The sequence below is a fragment of the Cornus florida genome, unplaced genomic scaffold, assembly GCF_030987335.1.
Source record: "Cornus florida cultivar Cherokee Brave unplaced genomic scaffold, ASM3098733v1 CherokeeBrave_3.0.0_Hap2_Chr02, whole genome shotgun sequence".
Lineage (NCBI taxonomy): Eukaryota > Viridiplantae > Streptophyta > Magnoliopsida > Cornales > Cornaceae > Cornus > Cornus florida.
In genome coordinates, this window is record NW_026775572.1 from 69,208,219 (window position 1) to 69,226,086 (window position 17,868).

Sequence of the window (17,868 nt, forward strand, 5' to 3'; positions counted from 1 at the left end):
ATATATATATTTATACGCGTGTGTGTTTATATGTCTCTCTTATAAAATTTTAATGATATTTTAGTCTTTTAATTCAATTATTTAGGCAAAAGAGTTATTTTGACAAAGTCAAAAGATATTTACGTTATTTTATTTCAGAACTTTTTAACTAATTATTGGGGTGTAAGTGAAAGACGAAACAAAAATTTGTAATGTAAGTAATAATTATTTTTGAAAAATATTTAAAAATAGTATTTTCCCAAACCTGACGTCAGTGAAATCAATCCTTATTCAAAAGAGGACGCAGTCTATTATTTAACATCTTTATTCCAAGTTTTTGGTGGCAATTCACAAACCAATAAGTTGAGGCAATGGCCTGTCCTCTTCCTCATGTCCTCTTCTTTCTATTTCTGCTACCATTTTCTGGTGTTGCTCAAACCAACGGTGGTAATGTATCGATCGGTGCCTCTCTTTCTGCTGCTGCTGAGGCGGATTCGTGGCTTTCTCAATCCGGCGATTTCGCATTCGGGTTTAAGGAACAGGGGCGCACCAATCTGTTCTTGCTTTCCATATGGTATGACAAGATACCAGAAAAAACCGTAGTGTGGTATGCAAATAAAGGCAACACAGTCCCTAGAGGTTCCAAAGTTGAGCTTACTGCTGACAGAGGGCTAGTGCTTACTAACCCCCAAGGCGACGAGATATGGAAATCTGATCCCCTTGTGGGCTCAGTTGCATATGGCTACATGAACAATACCGGTAACTTTGTGCTCAAAGATAGGAATTTGCAAGAGTTATGGGAAAGCTTCCGGGTTCCTACCGACACCATGTTGCCTACTCAGGAATTGGAGAAGGGATATGTGCTAACCACTCGAAAAACGGAGACTAGTTTCTCCGAAGGAAGGTTCCAACTCAGCATGCTTGACAACGGAAATCTTGTGCTCAGAACCATAAACCTGCCTACAGACTATCCTAATGAACCCTACTTTACAAGCGGGACTCAAGATGATAATGATGCGTCGAATGCAGGTTCTCGATTCGTCTTCAATCAATCCGGATACTTATACGTGCTGAGAGCGAACGGCCAGAAGTCCATGATCTCACAAGGAGGAATTGTTTCAGCCACGGATAACTATCTCAGAGCAACTCTCAATTTCGACGGTGTGTTCACAGAATACTATCATCCCAAGACATCCAATGGCAACGAAAGTTGGTCTGTGCTCTGGTCTGAACCAGAAAATATTTGCACAGCAATTCGTGAGTTTGCAGGAAGTGGCACTTGCGGATATAACAGCCTTTGCGAGCTTAAAACGGATGGAAGGCCATCTTGTTCGTGCCCACGAGGGTATTCCTTACTCGATCCAAGTGATCAATTTAATGGCTGCAAACCGAATTTTGCGCAGGGCTGCGAAGATGACCATGAAGAACTATATGATCTTGTTGAGCTATCCAACACCGACTGGCCACTTTCTGATTACGTGCTGTTGCAGCCTTTCGATAAAGAGGAGTGCAGGAATTCTTGCTTGCGAGACTGCTTGTGCTCTGTTTCCATTTACAGAGATAATAACTGTTGGAAGAAGAGGATGCCACTCTCAAATGGGAGAGTTGTTAGAACTGAAAGCAGCACGGCATTTGTCAAAGTCAGGAAAGATATTAATTCTTCCCCACCGGGTCCTTGTCCACCGGATGAGAAGAAGCCGGGAAAGAAGTACGACAGGACTAAAGTCGTCGTGGGATCGGTGCTATTAGGCAGCTCTGTGTTCTTCAACTTTGTATTAATGACTGCAATTCTTCTGGGCTTTTGCTTCATTTACAAGAGAAAGGACACCAGAATTCCCCAAGTCGAAAGCGTCGTGGACACTAATTTGCGTTGTTTCACATACCAAGAGCTTGCACAAGCTACGAATGGCTTCAATGAAGAAGTAGGAAAAGGAGCTTTGAGCGTTGTCTACAAAGGGGAAATGAATAGGGGTTCGGGAAATTTCGTTGCAGTCAAGAAGTTAGAAAGATTGGTTCAAGGTGAGAAGGAATTTAAAGCTGAAGTGAATGTGATTGGCCAGACACATCACAAGAATTTGGTCCGACTGATTGGATTTTGCAATGAGGGACCGAATCGATTACTGGTCTACGAGTACATGAGCAATGGTACGTTAGCGAGCTTCCTTTTCGGAGATACAAGACCGAGTTGGAACCAGAGAATCAGAATTGCCTATGGGATTGGAAGAGGACTCTTGTACTTGCACGAAGAGTGTAGCACCCAGATCATCCATTGCGATATAAAGCCTCAGAATATACTCATTGATGATTATTACAACGCTCGGATTTCTGACTTCGGATTGGCAAAGCTTTTGATGATTGGTCAGAGCCAAACACACACTGACATTAGAGGAACTAGAGGGTACGTTGCACCGGAATGGTTCAGGAGCATGCCAATCACAGTGAAAGTCGATGTTTATAGCTTTGGTGTGCTGCTGCTAGAGATCATTTGTTGCCGGAGGAGCGTAGATATGGATACCAGTGAAGTAGAGAAAGCAATCCTAACTGATTGGGCTTATGACTGCTATCAAGAAGGAACCATAGACGCGCTGGTTGAAGGTGACGTGGAGGCCATAAACGATAGGGCGAAGCTAGAGAGGTTTGTAATGGTTGCCATTTGGTGTATTCAAGAAGACCCGTCTTTAAGACCCTCGATGAGGAAGGTAACTCAGATGCTTGAAGGAGTTGTTGAAGTTAATGTTCCCCCATGTCCCTCCCCATTTAGTACTACGATATTGATTTAGAGCAGATTCAGGTCTTCGCTTTGTTTGTCTTATCAATCTTTTTTGTGCTGTCTCTGTAAGATTCTGTTTGTTATTCTAGTTTTGGGTATAAATCTGAGTATGTCGCTGCAAATTTTCTGTTACCAATATTTTCAGGAATAATAATGTTTGATAATTGATATTTAACTGCTTCCAACAAAAGTCCAAAAGAGTGCCCAGTTCCCCGTGTGTCCGTGGTTGACTAACTCCTATCCCTAGTTTTTCTATAGCTTGCAACACAATGATCTGTTTATGTACAATTGCCTCTGATAATGCACAAAAATAGCAATATGGAAACTTAAGATCTTAATGTAAGTCACACCAATTTGCCCCCCACACACACTTGCCAATATGTTCCACTAGACATTCCAACTATAGCATAGTAAATTTATCTTCATTGTTCCTTGATTCTTGAAATGACTTCATAATTTGTTTAATTTGTTCTACAAATACTTAGTGGCCATTTTAAGTTATTAAAAACCAAAAATTGAAATTACTTTTGTCATGTTTCGCAGTACAAAGTTTAAACTAAATTTACTCCAATTCCAAATTCAAGGCACCGATTCAGTGTTTCTAATTTTAAGCATGTTAATAAAATGATAGTTCTTGTTAAAGAACTTAACCGAAATCCAATCCTGAAAAATTAAAAGTTTCAATGCAATTCCTAATAAGTTACAAGATTTTTGTACTTCAAATTCTCAAGTTCTTATGAGCCTATATATAGTTGTGTATTTAATCATTTACGATGAAAAACCTTCCTATAATCGCAGGAGTAGAAAAATTTAATTGTCACGAAAAGGGATAATAATAATAATTTTGGTCCTCTCATGCTCACGATTTTTTTTTTTTTACACAAATGGGAGTTCTTGAAATCTAAGTATCTTGCTGGTTTGACTCTCGTAGACTTGTGCACGTTCTCTCATTTTCAACTTGGAATTGACTCTGATATCATTTATCACAACTTGTCGCTTTGCACACTCCTCTCGATACTCACAATTTTCCTAAAAAATGCGTTTACATAGTTGAGAAATGTCCACACATAAATCATGAAATATTGTAAAGCAAAAATTATATATATACGCTTTACAGGTTAATGTTGGTGTTCACTTTCTTTGGCAAATAGAGTTCATACCAACTGGTTAAGGGCATAATTGATTCGGACAATGTGTGGCAATGGTTTGGTAATATTTGGTGTGATTTGAATAGTACCGAAACGTTTTCAAAAAAGGGATAGAAACCGGAAGCACCAAATTGATATTTCCGATTGCTTCTACATTGTAGCAAAAACACTGTAACGAAGGAAAAATAATAATAATAATAATAATAAAATAAAATAAAATAAAATCTTAAATTACCTTTTTTATCAAACATATTTTCATATTTTTGCTTCCTAAAATCTTGCAACAAACATAATGTTACCAAACTTGCTTCCGAAAAGTATTGAACATACTCCAAAGCAGAAAGGCTACTTCTATTTCAGGTCAAAATAAAAACACGAAACAAAAACAATATAAATGGCTCGATTATGGGACTAAGATTTCAATAAGAAGTAATAACTATTCTCTAACGATGGTTCATAATTGTACTTTTTACATTGTTTTTTTTTTTTTTTTTTTTTGGGATGATAAAGCGAACACACACACACTTTTTTGCCCACGCCAGGGCTCGAACTCCTCTCCTCTTCTTTGAAGATGTCCTGTTGCCATCCCTAGACAAGTAGAAGCATACCAGTCAATTATTTAACATTTTTGATCCAACCCTGTGTTGATTAAGAAAACGTATATGCAATTTGAACTGAATTAAGCTATATGGCTGAAAAAACTTGAAAGAAGTGGTTTTGCTACTTTGAAAGTGAAGTTCAATTCATTGACCATTCACTACAACAGGCGAGGCTTGCTATCAAAAGAATTTGTGGCAGGATTGTCGATAAAAGTTGGGTTGCAAAACGTACTTAGCCATGAACCTGAATGTTAATGGGACGGGTTTGTACGGGGCACCTTTTTCCCAAACCCGTCCCACAAAAAAAAATCTTTTTTCTAATCCTGTCCTGTCCCGTCCCGTCCCGCATAGAGTTGGGGTGGGTTCAGGGCACTCCCATATATATATATATATATGAAACAATTCAAATTTAAACAAACTTAAGATAAAATTTGTAAAAAATAATAATAAATAAATATAGTCTAATTTAATAATTTTAATAACAAAATGTTGTTAAAATTTACAATTATCATAAGAAATGAAGGGAAAATAAAAACTATAGCTAATAAAGAAACATTTATTTATATATTTACTAAACTGGGGCAGGTTTGGGGGGTTTGCGGGTTTTAAACTCTCTTCCCAAACCGCCCATAACCTCTAATAAGGTGATCCCAAACCTGTTCCAATACGAGTTGGTGGAAAGTTCTAACACCCATCTCACAAGAACATCCTTTTAAGATCTCAAACAGGAGCTGGGGACCAGAGAACCCAATTGTACATTCTGCTGAGTGATCCAGGATGCAAACAAAGTTCATGGCATTTGAATGCAGAGAAAGGCGACCAGAAAAGTGCATCAACAATATGATGTAGATGAGTAAATTAGAAAGTTGTACAAATTTGATGAGTTAAGAGTGATAATATAGACTGTAACTGTGAATTAATTGAGAGGATACTCGTAATGCATGCATATGAAGGACAAAAAAAAAACATGCCGATGCCCAACCCAGGAGTCCCCTTAGTCTTCACAGCCACCAACAAAAACCCTAATGGTTTACCAAGAAATGAAATCAGACATGCAGAATCAATTTTTGAAGTGCTTTTTTATAGTCATAACAAACATAGCCTAATATCGAGTCATATTGCATAAAAGGAATTCATTAAGAAAAAGAACTTTTATATCCCCACAGGCAATCTTAGACTAATTAGCTATTTAACCATAAATGCCGGTCAAGAACAAGCTTTTCGGAGGATGAGTTGATACCAGGGACAAGAATACAACAGGAATTTCAGAAGACTTGGAATTTCAGATGAGTTGATACCAGGGACAAGACCATCACTGCTTATAAAACAAATGTACAGCATGAAATAACCGGTAATAGTAACCTTACTGGGATTCAGGAGCACAAATCAAATAAGGGATCTAGTGATCTACAAATTTGTGTATCAAGTTTACCTCTAGGAGAACACAAAGCAACATATTAGCCTAAATCCTCATAGATAAGTCACCGGCCTCTAGCTCGTTTCTTTCCTTGTTGCATTAGATCACAGAATGACTGCAAACTCACACCAAGATCTTCGTCATATTCAATCCCAAGTTCCTCCTGTAAATGTAAACACATGTTAAAAATCAACACTTGCAAGGCCAAGTGAAATACACATATTTGTGTATAGTATTACAGAACCTTAAATTCTTTGAGATCCTTGGGTGAGTTCTCAGTTATAGCATCCCATAGATCTTTGAACGTCCTTTTACGCTTTCTCCACTGACTTATTGTGTCCAAATAAAATTTTTCAACGGCATTCCTCTCTTCTGGGCTTACAAGAGTAACTCCTCCCCGCAATTTAGTTAAGTTGTCCTCCATTTCCTCCACCTGATATAGGATCAAATTACTTCTGAATGTTTTTGTCCTACGTTGCTAATAGAGACCTCTTTAATATCAGTTTGGAGAAGAGAAACCAGGTATGACTATCACTTACCTCCTTTCTCAGAATGGCTTGTTTGCCATGTATCTTTTCCAGCGTTAAGTTTGATTGCAGAGCTTTAATTTCTGCAACAATAGAGTTTCTCACATTATTACTAAGCGAAGGTTATGAAAATTTCAATAAATAAAGCAGAACCTAAAAATCTGCATCAAAATATTCACATAACAGAGAATATAAATTCACCATTCTTAGAAACAAAATTATTATATGGGTCATTTAGAGAATACCTCCCTCAACCTCGCTAATTTCTTTCTTCCGTTTGACCAGCTTCTGTTGGAGGTTAGCGTTTTCTTCCTTCATCCGACTAAGCTCTTCGGTGTTAGGAATGTCAAATTGATCTTGACGGGCCATGTATATTTTCTGCTTACCATACTCCTTAAACGAAATCCGCCCACTATCCGCAAGAGTATCCAGTGCCTTCTGCACAGCAGCCTTTTTGAGGTTGAACTTTTGCAATGAATCAGCCACATTTTGAGAATTCAATGGTCTATTTTGCTGGATAAAGAAATATATATATATATTGGTGAATATCCACTCAAACAGCAAGTGAAAAATAGGCACAACATTTTCATAGCTAGGCACAGGATCATGAAAAACATAAATTCAAGATAAAAAATTGATTTCCGTAAAATTCATAACAAATATAACCATTGGTCAGAATAGATTCTCTTTATTTTTTGTTGTTGAACCAATCAGAGCAATTGACCATCAAAGGTTGGCAGATAAAGAAATTAAACAAATCAAAACAGTAATTAAATAAGTGTGAAATGTGCTGAGAAAGTGAATTTGCAATTGGATTACTTAGTAACACATTATAATGCATTCTAATTTTTGAATACCAGAAAATTTTTGAAGTCCTAATATAGGAATCCATTGAAAATTAAAATTCTACAAGAACAGCCTGATTTCTACTTCATATTCCCTTTGCTGTTTGGTTAATGAGAAAATTCAGGAAAAGAAGAGAAACTAAAAGTTATATTATAAAATTTCATTTTAGATTCAAGAAGAAAATGATACCACTAATGAATTGCACAAGCAATTGGCATAGTTCAGGTAACTGGTACATTTAACTATAAAAGAAAAATACAGAACACATGATTAAGAATTCATTTTGTTCCCTTTCAAGTTTTCTCTGCAACCAAACAGAAATTACAATGCTCTTTTGGATCCCATATAATACAGTACGAAGAAAAACAAAATATTAAACTAGATCTTTTAGCATTACATCAAACCCTAACCAGACATGAAAATTTAAATCCCAGTCCATTTCATCGCTCTCTCAGGTTTACAGCGTAAAAATACCCAAAGCTGAAAAACCAGTTGTGGAGTCAAAAATCGGATACTCTCACCCATGAAAACATAAAATAGCCGACGAACATAGAACAAACACACACAAACACGCAGTATTTAGAAGAGTATTCGAAGAATGCTGTACCTCATTCACGAAGTTGAGTACGATTCCTGAAAATCTAGCAAAAATCAGGAAGTGATATTCTGATACTCAAATTCAACAAATACGAGCTCGATTCAACAATCGATGCATATCATATGGATTGATGAAGATAAAATCTACATAAATAGATAAAGATATATATAATCGGAACAAGTGTACGTAAATTGAAATTATTAGGTGTTTTGAATTTTAGATACATGCAAAAATGTAGAGAGAGAAAGAGAAAGAGAGAGAGAGAGAGTTCACCTTCGGCGCTGTCTGATTTGGGAGCCATCGATCGGAGAATGCGAAAGACGAAGCGCGCGGGAAATTTTCTGAGAATTTGCTGAGATCTTCTTCAACCCCAGAAATAAAGTCGGTTTGGCGAGGCTTGCGCGAGACTTTATTCCAGCAGTGTCTAGACGACGACGTATTATAACCTTTTTTAGTTCATTTTTTGAAAAAAAAAGAAATAAAATCAAATAACAATGAAAATAGTAGTAAAATGAATTTGAGAACACAATCTCTTTTTTCTGAAAAGTATTTTATTTTCCGAAGCTAAACAAATAATAGTGATTGGAAAAAACAAAACAAAAACTAACACAAACACACTGTCAGACACAAGTATATTTTTTATTAATCTTTTGACTCGACTAAATTTAAACATAATTTACAGTAAGATTCTATGTGATTTGTCACTTTGACAACCAAATAGAATTTTTATTTTTATTTTTTACAATGACACCTCCCGCCAACTTTTCTAAAATGTAGTGAAAAAAAATAAAAATAAAAATGTTGTAAAATGTTTAAATAACCATGACAAGTGGGTTGCTTGATTAATTTCATTAATAAGAAATTAAATACAGTATTTAATCACTAGATTTTAAGCACATCAAATACTTCGACTATTAGGCAGCTCTGTGTTCTTCAACTTTGTATTAGTGGCTGCAATTCTTCTGGGCTTTTGCTTCATTTACAAGAGAAAGGACACCAGAATTCCCCAATTCGAAAGCGTCGTGGACACTAGTTTGCGCTGTTTCACATACAAAGAGCTTGCACAAGCTACGAATGGCTTCAATGAAGAAGTAGGAAAAGGAGCTTTTACCGTTGTTACAAAGGGGAAGTGAATAGGGGTTCCGGAAATTTCGTTGCAGTCAAGAAGTTAGAAAGATTGGTTCAACAACGTGACAAGGAATTTAAAGCTGAAGTGAGTGTGATTGGCCAGACACATCACAAGAATTTGGTCCGATTGATTGGATTTTGCAATGAGGGACCGAATCGATTACTGGTGTACGAGTACATGAACAATGGCACGTTAGCGAGCTTCCTTTTCGGAGACACAAGACCGAGTTGGAACCAGAGAATCAGAATTGGCTATGGGATTGGAAGAGGACTCTTGTACTTGCACGAAGAGTGTAGCACCCAAATCATTCACTGTGATATAAAGTCTCAGAATATACTCATTGATGATTATTACAACGCTCGGATTTTTGACTTCGGGATGGCAAAGCTTTTGATGATGGTCAGAGCCAAACTGTAACGACCCTAGTTGATGCCAAGAATTTTACAAAAAATTCGGCATAACCTCCCCTATAAATAGGCCTACCATACCCTGTTTAAATTCATTTTTAACCTATCATGGCTCAATTTCCAAATTCACGGCAACAGTATATGATCATACACAATCAAATAACACCGATAATTACTTTAACTAAAATTATCCTTCCCATTCATCAACAAGGTTACATGACAAAGTTTTGCAAAATATACATATATACCTTTATACTTTTAGTGCTTTGCAAAAATAATGGGAAATATACAAAAGACACAAAAGTGAGCTTCTAGTATCGCTCAGGCTTGAGGTGGGTTGTCGTTCACCGGTTCTTTTCCAAGACCTAAAAAAAATGTATAATAGTAGGGTGAGCTATATGCTCAGTAGGTGACACTTAAGATACAAATCTTGTGTCCTTGTGAATTCAAGCAAAGCATAGGCCAATGGGAGATAGGGATCATACAACGTGGGGGATCAAATACAACATACAATTCAATTCCAATTATAACCAATGCAATGCAATGCAATGAAATGCAATGCATGTCAATGACACTCCCCATTTTCATTCTCAAAATCATCACTTTCAAACGTTAATACAGCCCGCCCTTTGGTAACCCCGCCACGACACGAGAGGAGGATTGGCTAGTGTCCCTGACCCTTGGTAACCCCGCGGCGTCATTATGGGGCCCAGCTAGCTCAACCACACTAGGGCGACTCTCTAGTCCCCTCTAGGCTATATTAACCTCCGGTCCGTTGGTAACCCCGCAACGACCGGGTTTCGCATAAAACCATTTTATCAAAAACACTTCCCTGAAATTCCCCATATTTATTTCAAGAACAATTTCTCCCATTTCATGCAAACCCAATGGTATGTGCATGTATATATGTTCCATACATTCAATGTCATGGCATTTAAAATTTTCCATCATAAAATTAAACATTCAACATGTTCAACATCTCCCAAGTAATTATTAACACATTAAGATACAACAAAATACATTTAAGCATGTGCATGTATATATATATATGAGCTCAACATCATGAATTGGGAAATTTGGCGCAATTTAAATAAGCATACTCTCATACATCAATTTCAGCATGCTAGCACATAGTAAATCAACAACTAAATATAATTTGCACATGAACCAACCATATTCAAGATTGTGAAAACCCTCTAGACATCATTAATACCATCATAGATATAATTAACTCTAAATTAAGCATATTTAATACAACATGGAGGTAAAATTCACAATAGAACAAGACTAGAGTGGATTAAGATGCCCCTACCTCAAAATAGGCAAAACCCTAGAAATGGGTCCTAAATTTCGAAGTTCAAAGGGTGCACCAAATCTGGAATTATTGGTATGGATGCGTAGAGCTCGACACAAGCTTCGTTTTGCCTCAAACGGCACCCAAATCTACCAAGAGATGATGAATTAATCAAAGATTCAAGTTGCAAAGGAAAAAGAAAAAGAAAAAGGCAGAGAGATAGAGCACTGGCCGAGAGAGAGGATTCAGCGGGGAGAGAGAATGAGCATAAAAAAAAAGTCTCTAAACCATATGTTTGAGTGGGTGGTGGGTCCCACAATTGAAAAGTCAAAAACTTTACATTCTCCCCAACTTTAAAAAAGATTTCGTCTCCGAAATCAAGACATACCTGGAGAAGAAAACAGCGCTGGGTACTTAGATCGAACCTCCTGTTCGAGCTCCCAAGTAGCCTCCTTGACTTCGTGGTGTCTCCAAAGGACTTTCACCATTGGTATCGTCTTGTTCCTCAACACCTTCTGTTGTGTGTCAAGAATCTGAACTGGTCCTTCCTCGTAGGAAACATCCTCATCAATGTCCACATCTACCCAACTCAAAATGTGAGATGGATCCGGTTCGTACTTCCGTAACATCGATACATGAAAAAAATTGTGGACCCTATCCAACTGTGGTGGCAAAGCAAGCCTGTAGGCAACCTCTCCTACTTGGTCCAAAATCTTAAACGGTCCAATAAATCGTGGCGACAACTTGCCACTTTTTCCGAATCTCATCAATCCCTTCCGTGGAGAAACCCGTAGAAAAACGTGGTCTCCCACCTCAAAGGATAACGGTCGTCTCCGCTTATCCGCATAGCTCTTCTGTCGGCTCTGAGCTGTAAGTAACCTCTGTCTTATCAACTTAATCTTCTTAGTAGTCTCGAGTACAATGTCGGGTCCTAAGGCGGCTGTCTCACCTACCTCAGTCCAACAAACAGGAGACTTACAAGGTCTACCATACAACGCCTCAAATGGAGCCATCTGGATGCTCGCCTGATAACTGTTGTTGTAGGCAAACTCAATAAGTGGAAGGTGATCCTCCCAACTACCTCCCAAATCAAGTACACATGCCCAAAGCATATCCTCCAAAATCTAGATAGCACGCTCTGACTGACCGTCCGTCTGTGGATGGAATGCTGTACTAAGATGCAACGCTACTTGAAGTCCTTCCCAGAACTTCGAAGTGAACTTAGCATCCCTATCTGACACAATAGTTACAGGAACTCCGTGCAACCTTACAATCTCCTTCACATAAAGAACACCAAGCTTCAATGCATCATCTGTTGCCTTAATAGGCAAAAAGTGAGCCGTCTTGGTCAATCTGTCAATGATGACCCATACGGACTCATTGCCCCTTCGTGACCTTGGAAGACCTGTCACAAAATCCATAGCAATATGCTCCCATTTCCATTGCGCTACAGGTAATGGTTGCAACAAACCTACTGGCCTCTGATGCTCGGCCTTCACCTGCTGACAGGTAAGGCATCTAGCCACAAACTGTGCAACATCATTCTTCATCCCGCTCCACCAATACTGACGTCTCAAATTGTGATACATTTTAGTACCACCTGGATGAACTGCAAAATGGGAAGTGTGAAACTCCCGTAGGACATCCTCACGACAAACTGTGGGAACCACCAACAAACTCCTGAACCGTAGACCCCTGAACCGTAGACCCCCATTGATCGGTTGATCAACTAACATCAACCTTCGCAATAGCATGAATCATTGTAAAATAGGGCTATTGGTCGGGTAAGTCGAACCACTGGGACTGCGCTAATCTATGGCAACCTAAGTGTCTAGAGTCATTTTAGAGTGATAAGGGGTGTTCATAGAGGGTTTGTTTTGTTTGTCATTAAACTAGGAAATTAAAAGTGCATAAAACAATAAATTGCAAGAATTCAAGGGAGTGAAGTACAAGTAAAGAAGGCTAGGGAAATGAATCCACCTCCATCCCTATACACATGCTAGGTTAAGATTAATTTAAGGGGAAAACAACATATATGATAGTCATGATACATAACAATACTAGGTTGCTATAATATCCTTAAGAAGTTCATTTAATTAGAAAGGCAAGAATAAACCATCAAAGGTTCACATGATCAACTACCTAAACTAAAATGTAGCTTAGAACATGCTTACTAAGCCAAGGATTATCAAGCCCTAATTTAAATGGTGAATGCACATAAAGCTAAGAATCAAGTATAGCCCATCAAAGGGAAACCCTAAGCCATGAACTATCTAGGTTCTCCAACTCCATGCCATTAAAACCATTCCATGATCTAACTTCCATTGTCACCATGGAAGTGCAAGCAATATGATTAAGAAAAGCAACCATCCAAGACAAGATGAATAACTCACAATAATCATTTAAAACATTCAACATTCATTACAACAAAAATGAGGCTCTTGACCATGGAAAGACTATCAAAAATACAATGTAATCCCCAAAAATAAACTATACTAACACATGCTTACAAGGGAGGGGTTTCATCACCTCCCTAGATGAGGTTTAGTTACCCATTGGTGAGCTAGAAGAAGGAAGAAGCATCATCCTCATCTCCATTTTCGAGCTCTTACTGTAGCACTCAAGAACACCCTTCTCCTTGCTCTCTTCTCTCTCCTTTCTCTTGCTCAAGATAAAGCTTAATCATATATGTGGCCTTTGGGTAGCCTTTTATGCTCCAACAATACCCTCTCTCCTCCAAGGAACACCTCCAACCACTTCATAAAGAAGGAAGATGGCATTGAGGAAACCAATGTGCAAGTGGGCTGAAATGAGCCATTTCCGAAGGGCATTCTGCCTGATTTTCGAGCACACGCTTGGTGACTTCGAGCACTCTAACTTAGTGCAATGTGCAACATGCTCCTCTTGCTCAGTGCTGACCTATTTTGGGAAAACTGCTATAACTTTGTGCCCCGAACTCCGAATGACGATCTGTTTGAAGCTTTGGAGAGCTGATTCAGTGCTTTAAAAACTTCATGTTTTGATGAAGACCCAAATCTCAAGTCTGGTTGGTCGAAAATGGGGAGAAAGGAAGTACATCAGTGCTGCTAGGCAGTTCTGCGCACCTCTGTTGTGAAGATCATAACTCTCTGCTCCGAACTCCGAATGATGAACCACTTGAAGATTTGGAAAGCTGATTCAGAGCTCTAAATCTTTCATGTTATGAGGGAAGTCCAGTTCTCGAGTTTGGAAGGTCAAAATGGCAAGCAAAGTCCAGGCTCTACTGCTGCCAGAATTCAGCATTGGCACCTTTTGTTGCTCAAGATTCCACAAGGCCTTATTCTTGTTCCATTTTGGCCAATGAACCTGAAAATGCATAAAAACATAGAATTGGAGTTAATCTACATAAAATAATCAATAACTGGACTTTGTTAATGTAATTTAGGGCGCTTGAATATACATTATTCGGCGCTTATCACACCCCCAAACTTACATTTTGCTAGTCCCTTAGCAAAACTACAATGAAAAACATAAAGAAAAGACAACCATGGGCATGCTACTACAAAAATATCCTCCATGGTAAAATGAGATAGAAACATAGCTCAAATACAACTTGAAACAGACAAAAACTGGAGATGGGGTCATTGGGAAAACTACCTTGCATATATGAAGCATTGATACAAAAATTGGCTAAATACTTTTCTACATACATGCATCAACATCAAAGTCTATATAAATAACTCAATTATCATCTCTTGAATAGAAATCAACTCTAGCTTCAGTGAAAGTGAATTGGATTCTCAACATGCGGCTTTTACTTTCTTTTCCAATTCCAAGGCACAAGTTTTCAAGTCAATGAATTCCCTTTTACATGAAGTCCCTAAGGCATGATTTTATTTTCAAGACAACTTTTGTTGCTTGTTAACAATTTATTTCAACACATAAGCGAAACATAGAATGGTTGTGCAATGCTGAAGTCCCTTAAGCTTTCTAACCAACCCTTGTAGCAAGCGTTAGGCCAACAACTCCCAAACCAGATGGCTTTAGGGTGCTAAGTGTAGAGACACTCCATAGGGCTTAATAGCTCAAGTTGGAAAGGCTACGAACTCCAACGAACCATGTTTATTACTAGTTTAATTAAATTTTTTTTTTGAATGACCGTGCAATGTTTAAGTCCCTTAAGCTTTCTAACCAACCCTTGTAGCAAGCGTTAGGCCAACAACTCCCAAACCAGATGGCTTTAGGGTGCTAAGTGTAGAGACACTCCTAGGGCTTAATAGCTCGAGTTGGAAAGGCTACGAACGTCAACTGGTCATTTTTTTTTTTTTTTTTTTTTTTTTTTTTTTTTTTTTTTTTTTTTTTGAATAGATACATGCCAAAGGTATCCATCTATCAGGTTCATCAAATCAGATTAACTAGGCCAAGGTCAAGGTCAATCAAGTTGCATGCCTCACAGTTAAGTTTCCAATGTGCATCTGTGCATTGTGAAACTTATAAGAGTGTAAATCCAGCAAGAATCTAATTGAGGCATTTATACAGACTACATTGTATTTACATGATCATTTCAACTCAAATTTTTCTTTATTTTCAAAATTTTCAATTGCTTCTATACACAAGGTATTAAACATATGTTTCATCTCCGACAAGTGTCAAGTTATACTATCATTGCTTAGCAAAAATTATGGAACCAAAAATATGCCAAGAATGCTTGATGCACCCCCAAACTTAAACGACACAGTGTCCTCAATGTGGACATGGATGCAAGTGAGAGACAAAAATGACAACGAGTATAAAAGGAACAACAATACCCAGGGGGAGGGAACGGCATTTTGAGACAAAAACCCCCCAAACTTGAACTGGACTGCGCAACCTGGAAAGCAACATGAAGAACCAAAAGAAACAACCACAAACAGCATTAATAGCACAAGCATAAAGACAGAAAACGAATGTATCGAAAGTTAACAGAACATAAAGAATTTGCATTGCAAAAAGAGTTTACATGATGACAAAAAGAGCTGTACAGGGATCATGTCGACCAGAGCAACCTATACATAGCAAATTCTTACAGTGTAAAAGGAAAACAAAATATACAAGAGAAATAGTTACAGAGGAAACAAAAGAGAAGGTCCACACGCGCAACAAGCTACTGGCCAGAAGGTAAACGGGCGAGGACGGAATGGAGGAGAGATTGAGTCTTACGCCGTTCAGCGGAAGCCAAACGACGGTCCTCAGCAGCAACACGGCGATCTTCAGCAGCAAGACGACGAGCTTCTTCAGCACGTGAAGAAGACTCACACAGAGCCTGAGTGCAAGCGGACAAAGAATGCTCAAAACGATCGAGTCGCGCATGAATACCGGCAATGGAAGCCCGGATGAAAGCCTGGTCCTGGTGAGAGTCGACCGAAGGCTCTACCCGCGCAGTGGCTGCGGCGGTGGAAACTGCCTCAGAAGGAGGAGGAGGTGGAGCGTGGATGAACAGGGGGGCCGGAGGCGGAGGGGTACTAGAATGGCTCAGAACATTGATCCACCGGCGCTGGGTAAAAATTTTAATTTTGTCGCCTTTTGGTTCGTGGGGAGGAACAACGAAACCCTTGTGCTGAAGGAGTCGAGTGATGAAAAACGGCAAAGGCAATTTCCGATTTTCAACTCGCGGAGCCCGTGCATTATGAGCATCATGCCAAAACTTCATAAAGGTGGACCAAATGAGCTCTGGGATGGAGAACCATTGGCCTTGGTCCATGGCATATAAGGCTTGCAGAAAGAGGCCCCGACGCTCAGTGCTGTGCACCAAAGGGCAAACATTGTGCTTGAAGACAGTGTCAATGAACCATAGGCGTTCCGGAAGATTGGTCTTGCGGATAAAAGACCGGGGCCGAGTAGGATCGTCAATAGGGCAAATGGCAGCGGCAATCTGCGCCACAGTTAATGTAACCGGCTCCTCATATAAAGGGAGATTCTCACGATTGACAATGTCATCGGGGCACTCAATGGGGCAACCAGAAACCTGAATGATGTCGGTCATAGTGAAAGCATAGGCGGTGCCATCAATGGATGTAGTGAGAGAAATGGGTGGCTCTTCAGGGCACTGGAGATTCTGGTAGAAGAGGCGCACTACACGGGGGTAGGCAACCCTGGCAAGGGGTGCGCAAATGTGTTGCAGACGCCGGTTAGTCAATTCGGCGATAGCCCACGAAGTTGTGGGTAGAATGTCAAAGGCATCCGTGAGCGGAAATGAGAGTTCGTAGTTGAGTTGTTTGCGATCCCAAGGATCACGTGGTCGCTCACGAGTGACAGCACGGGCACCTGAAGAGGGTCGAGGAGGGCGAGAAGGACCGACACGAGACATTTAGAGAGGTGGACTTGGTTGAGGAATTTCAGCGAACACCTGGCGTGCACCACAAAAAGGAGAAGATGGAAGTGAGTGGGATGGAGGAGCAAACCCAAAAAATTTGGCAAGATAACAAGCTCTAGCATAGAGCAACATCAACAACAAGCAACCCAAGCATCAACAAAATCACCGACATGCAATCCCATCCTCCTTATGATGAAATAAAGACAAGGAAAGGAGAAAAAAAAAAGGAAGCTCACATACCTTGGGACAGAATATGAAAGGGGAACTGCAGAGATGTAGGGGTGGTGGCAATGTGGGTGGGCTGGTGGTGGATGAGAGATGGATTAGGTGTTGTGGGTAGAGAGAGGAGGTGGTGGCATGCATTTGGTGCATGGAGGGGTTGGTGGGTGGTGTGCCGAGAGAAAGGTGGTGTGAGGGGGTGAGGGTGTGGGAGTTTGATGGGTTGAGAGGGAGGTGGAGTGGGGAGGTTGGTTGGTTGGTGTGGGGAAAGGGAGGAGCCGAGAGATAGGAAGGTTGGTTGTGAGGTGGAAGAGGGGTTGGTGGTGGTTTTGTGGGTTGAGAGGGAGATGGAGCTGCGAGGGAGAGAATGGGTTTTAAAAGAGAGAAAAGAGAGCTTGGTTCAAGCACTCGAAGGCCCACTTCGAGTGCTCGAAATGGGGGCAGAGAGTTGGGTTTGGCATAGGGTGTGGGCAGGAGGAGTTCGAGCACTCGAAGCTTGGTCTTCGAGTGCTCGAAATTTGAGCAGTGGGTTGCAGGGAAGGGTGAGGGGTGCCGAGAGCTGGGTGGTGTGAGGGGGTGAGGTTTGGCATGCATGCATGGGCGT

General features: G+C 39.7%; 3 protein-coding genes across 4 annotated transcripts; 1 reads left to right on the plus strand and 2 right to left on the minus strand.

The window, feature by feature from the left end:
• The first annotated feature begins 297 nt into the window (after positions 1-297).
• LOC132295270 (G-type lectin S-receptor-like serine/threonine-protein kinase LECRK3) lies at positions 298-2,881 on the plus strand. Its single transcript, XM_059793467.1, has one exon. It carries the CDS (start codon positions 351-353, stop codon positions 2,757-2,759), a length of 2,409 nt encoding a protein of 802 aa, XP_059649450.1. The 5' UTR covers positions 298-350; the 3' UTR covers positions 2,760-2,881.
• Positions 2,882-4,146: 1,265 nt separating this feature from the next.
• On the minus strand, positions 4,147-8,305 carry LOC132295271 (homologous-pairing protein 2 homolog). 2 transcript variants are annotated; one of them, XM_059793469.1, is made up of 7 exons: positions 8,158-8,305; positions 7,894-7,919; positions 6,686-6,953; positions 6,453-6,523; positions 6,158-6,346; positions 5,929-6,076; positions 4,147-4,485 (listed from the first exon to the last, which is right to left on the minus strand). In XM_059793469.1, the coding sequence occupies exons 1-6, from the start codon at positions 8,183-8,185 to the stop codon at positions 5,978-5,980; spliced, it is 681 nt and encodes a 226-aa protein (XP_059649452.1). In that variant the 5' UTR covers positions 8,186-8,305; the 3' UTR covers positions 4,147-4,485; positions 5,929-5,977. The 2 variants fall into 2 exon arrangements, with proteins under 2 accessions (XP_059649452.1, XP_059649451.1); XM_059793468.1 differs by lacking the exon at positions 4,147-4,485 and having other exon boundaries at positions 5,137-6,076.
• A 2,786-nt stretch (positions 8,306-11,091) lies between these two features.
• On the minus strand, positions 11,092-17,408 carry LOC132296384 (uncharacterized). The gene is made up of 2 exons (XM_059794591.1): positions 17,286-17,408; positions 11,092-11,625 (listed from the first exon to the last, which is right to left on the minus strand). The coding sequence occupies exons 1-2, from the start codon at positions 17,406-17,408 to the stop codon at positions 11,092-11,094; spliced, it is 657 nt and encodes a 218-aa protein (XP_059650574.1).
• Between the last annotated feature and the right edge of the window lie 460 nt (positions 17,409-17,868).